This window comes from Cicer arietinum, chromosome 6, assembly GCF_000331145.2.
Source record: "Cicer arietinum cultivar CDC Frontier isolate Library 1 chromosome 6, Cicar.CDCFrontier_v2.0, whole genome shotgun sequence".
NCBI lineage: Eukaryota > Viridiplantae > Streptophyta > Magnoliopsida > Fabales > Fabaceae > Cicer > Cicer arietinum.
The window spans coordinates 16,093,219-16,102,777 of NC_021165.2; the positions used below are offsets into that span (position 1 = coordinate 16,093,219).

General features: G+C 25.8%; 1 protein-coding gene across 1 annotated transcript; it reads right to left on the reverse strand.

Moving 5' to 3' along the window:
* Nucleotides 1-5,516: 5,516 nt before the first annotated feature.
* Nucleotides 5,517-7,291, reverse strand: LOC101494507 (isoflavone 4'-O-methyltransferase-like). The gene is made up of 2 exons (XM_004505048.4): nt 6,421-7,291; nt 5,517-6,036 (listed from the first exon to the last, which is right to left on the reverse strand). The coding sequence occupies exons 1-2, from the start codon at nt 7,201-7,203 to the stop codon at nt 5,734-5,736; spliced, it is 1,086 nt and encodes a 361-aa protein (XP_004505105.1). The 5' UTR covers nt 7,204-7,291; the 3' UTR covers nt 5,517-5,733.
* Nucleotides 7,292-9,559: the final 2,268 nt, after the last annotated feature.

A 9,559-nucleotide genomic window follows, 5' to 3' on the forward strand; every position in this document is an offset into this window, starting at 1 on the left:
AACTTCGCATCAGTGCTATTTTTCAGGAAAAAAATATTGATTGGGATAGACAAAAGTTACAAGTCCTGTTGCTAGTTATAGATGTTCCCCATAGGCGATTTGTAACAAAAGAGGTATGACATCACCAAATGCTTTAAATTCAATTGTTGTGATGAGATTTATAGGTAACATGAAGAAACGCCTTTCTTAAACATTATTGTGCTCTCTACTTTTGGGTGTAAAAAAGACATATTTTAATCTTTGAATTATGATTTTTTTAATTATAATTATAATTCCTTTATTTTATTTACTACGGAATTAATATCTTATTTTAAAATTTAAAAGTTTTTTATTTTTCTTTTAAATTTTTGAACTAAAAATCACAACGAAATATCAAAACTGCTAGTTTTAAAACATGAGATAAATTTTGTGAATAGATGAAAATAAAGTACTAAAATTATAATTAAACTTTTTTTTAAAATGAAGAGCATAAAGTTGCAACTTAAGCATCCTAAGAATAATTGGCCTTATGATTGATCTACACGAATTAAAGGGATTTAACTACTTAAAAGTGAACAACTCACTTTATAGAATAAAGTGAGTAATATCAACTATTAATTATCAAATCAATGATCGATATTATGTGCACATATACCATCAATTATAATTAATTATAATATCATTAATTGTTTTACTTCTTTTACTAAATTATCACTACAAAAGAGTAAATTTTGAAACCAAAATACTTGATTTTTTTTTTTTAGAAAAAAATTTGAAGTTCAACTATTATAGAAATTGATTATTTAATTTTTGTTTCAAGGTTCTTTTAAGAACTAGATCATCAACTTTCGCATATTTATGTTTCTTTATATTTCTCACACTTCTCGATATTTAAATCTATCATCTTGAATATTAACTATTGAGAGGAACATATTTCGGTCTCAAATTGAAGCTTGGAAGCCACTAAACGTGTGTTTGGATTTGAGTTTTATTTCTAATTATAGCATGCTATTTGACTGCGGAAATGTTAAAGTTACAAATTTATGCTTTGGATAGTTGTGAATAAGAAAAGGAGGAGTGTTAAGAATACTTTATTTCCAACAATCATTTAACACTTATTTTGTTATTGAATGAAATCAATGTGAGTCCCACATTTTAAAAATAGGTCCCACATAAAGTGACGAGACTCACATGAATTTTATCAAATAAGAGAGTAATATTGAAAAGAAAGTGTTCTTAATACTCGTCTGATAAATAGTTTGTTTTTTCACCTTTAGTTCAGATTGACCAATCTGAAACAGAAAAAACCATTTTTCTTTTTTCTTCCACTAGTTTGGTTAATTAAAAAAAAATATTTTTTTTTTCTTCATGTTTGGATTGAGTTATCTGGATAGAATTGGGGACTTTGGAGAAATATAGAACATAAAATAAGTCATTTACTACAATACATGAGCGAAAATCTTATTTGGAGCTTCAACCTCCCCAATTGCTTGTCCCACAAATTGGAATTCAACTCTCTAATACAATTCCAAACCCGACAAGGGTGCCATAAACTTCATAAGGTTTCTTATTTAAATTGGCTAATTCGGATGTATATTTTACACGTTCGAATTAACTAATTCAAACACGTATTTGTGTGTATTTAAGATTATTGGAGGTAGGAGAAGAAACACCTCACACTAAGAGGGACCATTTTCATAAATTTTGATGCTAATGTAATAAATTTCATCACGATTCGTAAATATGGAGGTATGAGAAAAAACACCTTACACTAAGAGGATCCATTGGACTTAATATGTAGTCAATTTCATCTCAATTTGCAAATGTAAGAAAATTGAATTGGCATAAACACTAGAGAAAAATATACCTTACATCCCCGCAAAACCTATAACTTATATACATATAATTCAATAAATTAAAAAAAAAAATCATTTGTCACAAAATATTTGAATTTTTTTTTCAAGACACTCAGATTTTGATTTAGTCAGAACAATATTACGTTCCAACAATTTCAAATTTAGTTTGTAAGAATGTACTTCATTTTTTAATCGAAAAAACAAATTAAGTTTCCCAACACTCAAATGATATTATTAACTGATATATTATCTCTTCGTGACAATTGTTCACTCTTATTTTTTTTAGTAAAAAAAAAATGACCATACTATATATAAAAATAAAAGTAGAATATTTTTTTCACTAATTAATGGACGTAAAATTCTTCAAATTGACAAAAGAACTAGCTGCAATTCCCCTTAGACATTGGAAACATAATTTATCGATCCTCCCGTCTTAGTTAAATTGGATATTCAATTGGCGAGACCTTTAAACTATGGTTCAATTTATTCAATTAATTTTATTACGGTATAATTGTTTAATAAATATATATATATATGAAATATATAAAAATATATAGAATTTCATAAATTATAAAGTAAAAATTCAACAATTTTTAAAATTTATGATAAATACATTAAAATTCATAATAAAAATAAAATTTCATCATAGAAATTCAAACATCAAATTTTATTTGAATTAATGGTTCAATACGGATGTATTACAGATTAAATGAAATAACATTCTTTTTGAAGTTAAACTTACAAAATTACAATTTTATTTTACTGATTTGAAAGACAGATTTTTTTGACAAACATACAAAATTTAAGTGTTTAAAAAAAATCATTTTCCAAATTCATCCACGATTTATTGACTTAGTTGGTCTAACCTGATTCAAATCGTTTTCATTTTTATATTTAGTGACCAATAATTTTTTAAAGCTCACCAATCCGGTCATGAGCTTTGTTCCTTATCAAACTAGCTAGTTTGATTCGATTTTAAAATATAACAAATAACCATTCACCTACTCTGTATTTATCTAAAAAGTAATAATTTTATAAAATTAATATTTTATATAATAAAATTAATATTTTATATAATAAAATTAATATTTTATATAATAAAATTAATATATTTAATTTAAATTTTTAACTATACATATAATTTTTATTGATTTTTTTATTTATAAATAAAAATAAGGTAATATTATGTAAAATTAAATATATGAATACTATCCCAAATGAAACATATTATGTCATCCATTTTTATGCATAGAAACCGACCTCAAAATTAGAAGGAATAAAAATTAGAAAAAATATAATTTTTCATTTATATTTTGATAACAATTTGTCTTCCCCCGTGTATTTTTTGAGATGTTTGGAAGAAAAATATTTTTTTGGGTGTAGATTACATGAGAGAAAAAACTTTGGGTTAAGAGTATCTCTAATGGTGAATTTAAGATAGATTCATCAAATATGATTTACCTTGCCACATCATCTTGAAGCATCATTTTTACTGCAATAGTGAACTCAACATTTTATTGAATATAGTACACTAATAGTTACAAATTGAACCTATTTGATTACCATCGAAGATGTCTTTATCTAACTACCTTTGAAGATGTTCTTATTTATGACACTTCATAAGTTAATAAAAATACTTGACTTTTAGAGAGTACCACACGTTGTAACGTTAGGGCTAACATATATTATTTAAAATAATAATAATAATAATAATAATAATAATAATAATAATAATAATAATAATAATAATTATTATTATTATTATTATTATTATTATTATTTTTTACCAGAGAATATTTGGTGGAAATAAATTTGTTACATGAGAAATGGGGTTGCACATATAAAATAATTAGATTTATATGTAGAATTTGGTTTAATTTATATGTAGTACATGTTTTAATTATACTAGCGTCAACTTTGATTATATAGGCGCTAAAAGTTTATCATATGCAAAGGTAATTATATAAAAAAATAATTAAAACATATAATAATATAATTCTTAAAATAAAAATAGAAAAATATTTGTATTTAACAAAGAATATAAATATTGTAATTAATAAATAATAAACAGATGAAAAAATATTAATATTATACAATTATTTAAAGCAAAAAGACTATAGGGCTAAAAGACACATGAAAGTAGTTTTATTTAGTGGGTGTGTTAAGTGAACATTTAAAAAAGAGTACATAACATTTTATAATTACATTTAACTAGTTTTATTTAAAATAAAAATAAAAATTACACAAATACTATTTATGATTTATGTATGGTAGCGCAATAAAAAAAAAGGGCAAACGGATATGGAATTTGCCTAAACACAGTATAATATAATATTTTGTAATTTTTATTTGAGAAAAAAGAGGGACTATCAATAATAAATTTTATCATAGTTAACTCACGCATGATCTCGATTCGAACTTTAAACAAAACGTTCAATCTAACAATGTTGACATTTGTTAGTTTAGCTATAGTTTAAAAACATTATAATAATATTAATACCATCCTATCAAACAAATTTTGTAAAAACAAATACTATATATTAATACAAAATAATTTTTGAAACTAAAAGAAAAAATACTAATAATACGCCTAATCGGAGTGAAAAAAAGAATCCAAGTCCATTATATGCCACTGCTGATGTTGGAAGCAAAAAACAACGCTTTAAAATTGTTTCAGTATTAATTAACACATTTGCCTTTCTAGTCTGTTCTTACGTTTTACTGATTTAGAATGGTTGGTTGGTGGAAAATCCTCTTGTAAGGTTAAAAATATACAAAGTAAGAAAATAATTGATTGGAATTTACCACATTTGAAACCCTTCCTAATTAATGGCATTACGAAGCATTTACAAAATAGTTTCTACCACTTGTCTTTTGTATTTTCATGCTGACGTACAAGCAGCTGGGGTTGCAAAAAGTTGAAACTGTTTTTGTTTCCGCTTTCTACTTGGAAGAGATTTATGACCAATTTGAAGCATGGAGTCAGAAATTATGTACTTGCAAACTTCAAGGACTCGTGGAGCAGTTCAATTGCTTGTCCTTTAAGCACAACAGATTGAAAACTTCTGTCACTAAAACTTTTTTTTTTTTATATAAAATACTCTAAATAAAAATTATTTATTTTCTTTATTTACAAACTAATAAACTTATGCAATTATCTACATATTCTCTAAATTATTTTGCATTGTTCTTTGTTGATTTTAAATATTTATTTTATTTTATTATTAGTTTTAAAATACAGGAAATATCACTGATAAAAATAAAAAAATTATTATTATAAATGAAATAAGTTGTCATTAATAAAATGAACTATATAAATTGTCATTTTTTTAAATTTTGAAATAATTACCATATACAAGACATATTGTCACTAATAATATTAAACAACTAATAAGTGTTGTCTATACAAATTCTCTAAACAACTTTGCATGTTTATTTTGAACATTGTATTTTATTGTAATTAGTTTTAAAATATCAAGAATAAACTTACTAAACTTATTGTTGTGATAAGTATTTTATTTTACGAATCGTATTAGATACCAAATCTTTCATTTTGGAGTATATGGTATCATAGTTTATTTTTTATTTCTTAATTCTTAGCTTACTAAAAATATATTGAGATTAACCATACGATCATTGTGAAAATAATCTTTATTTCACTTTATTTCTTGCCACAATTGCTAATATAACATTTCCAATTTATTATAATAATGATTTTGAGTAATTTATCCAACATTAAATAAAAATGTGATTTGTGTAAATTTATAAGTGGAATACAAAAATTAAGTGGAATGCGTTTTTTTAAAAGATAACCTAAATCTCACCTTATTTTATTACTCTTGAACATAATCTAATCAAATTTGAAACATAACTTATGTTAAACAACTTCTAACTAAGATCAAGGATAAACTTCAATGAGAGACTTGAAGCTGCATATAGGGGTGATCTTGTAGCTGCTAAAGCCAGCGTTGAAAATGAGTTTCTCCCATTCTTTCTTCTCTCTTTCTTTTCCATTGAATAAAGTCATCATCATGAAGTCAAAGTCCAATTGCAACTCAGTAATTATGCGATTGTCACTTATTTCATCAATTGATATGTCAATGATAATCACCTTTCCTCCTTTCCCTTTTCCAGAAATAGCTTCTTTGCTATTCTTCAATATCTTTAAGGATTGTTCATCATCCCAATCATGCAAAACCCACTGTAAAATATAATTTGAGGTTAACTATTAACTCGGTGAAACACATTAGTCTCTAAAAAAATTTATAACACCTAAAACAGTCCTTGACAAAAGGATTAATGTGTCATGATTTTTTAATTCTCATTTACTAGAACCATCTTTACTTACTAACATTTTCTTTTTATGAAATATGAAACATACATAACTATATGAACACTAGATACGACACTGCTGATAATTTTAAAAAAATGAATTAATTGAATGTAATCAACAATTTTAAAAAAATGAATTAATTGAATGTAATCAATATCTAATTATTGTGTCGGTGTTGAATACTGATACATGTAAAATAACATAATACACATTTAATCAGAAGTGTTGCAGCAACATAGTTTATTAATGTACCTTAAGTAAAACAGCGTCGGCTGGAGGAATAGACTTGAACATATCTCCACCAACAAAGTTTAAATTTTGAGTTCCAGTTAAGTTACCCACAACTTGTGGTTGGTCAAAAACAGTGCATTTGATGTTAGGAAAAGCTTCATTGATGAGTTTTGTGACAGCACCAGTTCCACCTCCAACATCAACAAGAGACTCTACACCCTCAAAAACATGCTTACAGTCTTTGAGTGCAATCTTAAAAATTTGAGAATCAGCTGCCATAGCATCTTGAAACATATTCAGTTTATCAGATTCAGAATCTTTGTTCAGAAAGTTCCAAAAGTTCTCCCCTGTTGCACTCTCAAACAGGGTTTGTTCCTTTTCCTCATTGAACCATTTGTTGGAAGAGTGCCACATGTCAAGAGGCATTGGTTGAAGTGTTCCCTTAACCATTGATGATAAACATGTTTGTTTGCCACTAATGAGAAGCTTTGAAGGAGGTGTAAGAGAATATGCTGTTTCTTCTTCTTCCCCTTTCATCACTGTTGTTTTTACAAAAAAACCATTGTGTGTTAAAAGACGTAAGAAACGATAGAGAATATTAACTTTAGAAGGGTGAAGTTTCAAAGATGAAGCTAATTCATTAAGAGTCATTGGTTTTCCATGGTTGTGGATTGCATCTGCTATGCCAAGTTCCACAGCAGATTTGAGAGCAGCAGAGCTTATAAAACTGTATAAGTGTTTGTATAAATGGATTTGAGCATGATACAATTCACTTTCTTCACTCTCATTGCTACTGAAATCCATTTTTTATGAGGGGTGAATTTTGTGTTTGTATTGAAGTGTACACTTCTGAAGCTGTTTTGTGTTTTTGGAACGTAGAACAGAATACATGAATATTTATAATGCTTTATGCACTTACATAGTCTCTAGATTTTTGAGTTATCAACTTTGCAACTACAGACATGGTGCGTGAATTTGGAGGCATTAAGCAAAATTAAAATTGGACGTGGTTGTTTGAGCTGGGTGATAGAATATGCTACTAAATTAAAGTTTGACTTTGGCACTTTTTATATCAATTCATTATTCATATAATTATATGGTTCCCAATAAATTAACGTTTTCAAAATACCTCTGTAATCCTTTCAATTAATTGTAGTTAATAATTTATTTTTTATTTTTCTTCGCATTCATACTTTATTTTATTTTAAATAACGATTTTATCATTTAAATCTTAAAATATACAATGTTATTATTATTTTTTAGATATTTAAAAAATCCATCACCATCTTCAATCAAAATTCATAAATTTATTATCAATTTCAATTTTTTTTTATATATTTATCAAATTCATAACTTAAATATTTAAATAAACTTATATTTTTATCTCTAACAATAATAACGTCAAGTCCATCAAATAAACTAAAATTTGATCCTCAAATCAGCAAGACAATTATCCTCTTATTCTTTCTATCTTTCTCCAATAAAATCCCTAACCTAATCTTAAATTGTGAATTCTTTATTTAATATTGTTGTTGCTGGAGATAGAAATATGAATTTATTTGAATATTTGAGTTATGAATTTGATGAAAATTTAGATTTTTTTGAAGATTATAATTAATTTTTTAGATTTTGTTTGAAGATGATTATGAATTTTTTGGGTTTTTGTAAAAAATGATAATATTATTGATATTTTAAGACAAATTATCAAATCGTAAATTAAAATTAAGTAAATGATAAATTTGATAAAAAAAAAAAGAAGATAAATGACTAAATTGTTACATGAAATTAAGTTGAGAGAGTGTGGGAGGTATTTTGTCATTAATGTTTTAATTTTGTGACTTATTAGTGTATCTCCTTCAAAATATACAAGTTTGACCTAGAGAAAACTTATCTCGTATAGATCATGCATGTAAAATTTTACCTAAATTTAAAATATTTTTCCATATTATTGAGACTCGTGAAAATTAGCGGTGTTTAATAAAAATACATAAAACATAATTTTGATGAATTTTAATAACATATCAAATGATTTTAAATTTATATAAAATTTTATATATTTAATTTATATGATATAAACTTCAATTCAAGTAAAAAAACATAGAAAAAACAAAAGAAAATTAATTGAAACAAAGATGATTGAAAGATATTGAGGGCAGTTTGTATTGAAAAGATTCAACTATGTAGAGAAAATTAAACACATGGATACTATATATTTTTTTTAAGAGGTCGCTCTAAGAAAAATCACACATTCACAAGGCTTGCAGTCCATTTGATCGATGCTTCATTTTTCACGAAAAAGGAGTGATTTAATATTAATTTTTTGATCAAAAATCATTTTTTTTTTATCTTTTTAATTATGTTTTATCTAAATAAGTTACTTTTATATAGATTTAATTTTTTTTTTTTTGCGTTTTTTGTAGTTTCCTTGCTTAGTGTGGCGTTGTGTTTATTCGTCGTTTTGGTGCTGCTTTTTTGACTTTCTATTTTGTTGCGGTGTTCTTTGGTTCATATTGATAAATTAACTTTGATTAAGTGCAAATTCAACCAATGATTTTGGTGTCGCCAAGTTTACAACTCTGGAGATAAAGTATTTTGAACACCCCAATTTTGTCGTATTTGAAGACTTTGTCACATTTGGAGACATTATGCCGATTTATGCTATTAACATGAGTGTTGTGAGTTTGTTTGAAGATGCATCATTTTCATTTTTAACGATTTTGAATTGTAATGTTCTTGATCAATATAATTTTTATCAATTTGAATGAATAATTATCGTTCTTTAGTAAAAACAACTTGCGGTCCATTGTTTTATATATTTTTTTACATAATAAATCTATGCTAATATAAGAATAGTATAATCAAATTGACCGCGGAGACCACACGTTCACTAACAAACCTTTTAAGGAGCCGCAAAGAACACGACATCCCTTTTTATTTTATTTTTATTTATATATATATAAATAATAATGATAGGTTATTAAAATAATAGAGATAAGTTAATAAAATATCCCTCAAAATTTTAAGGTATAGAGAAACCTATTCACTGTTACGTCTCTATCTCTTCCTCTCGTCTCTTCGACTCTTCTTTTCTATGTTCATTGACTCTCTCTCGTTTCCTCCCCTCAGCTCTCTCGTTCGCAGTTGTCGACCGACCTCCACA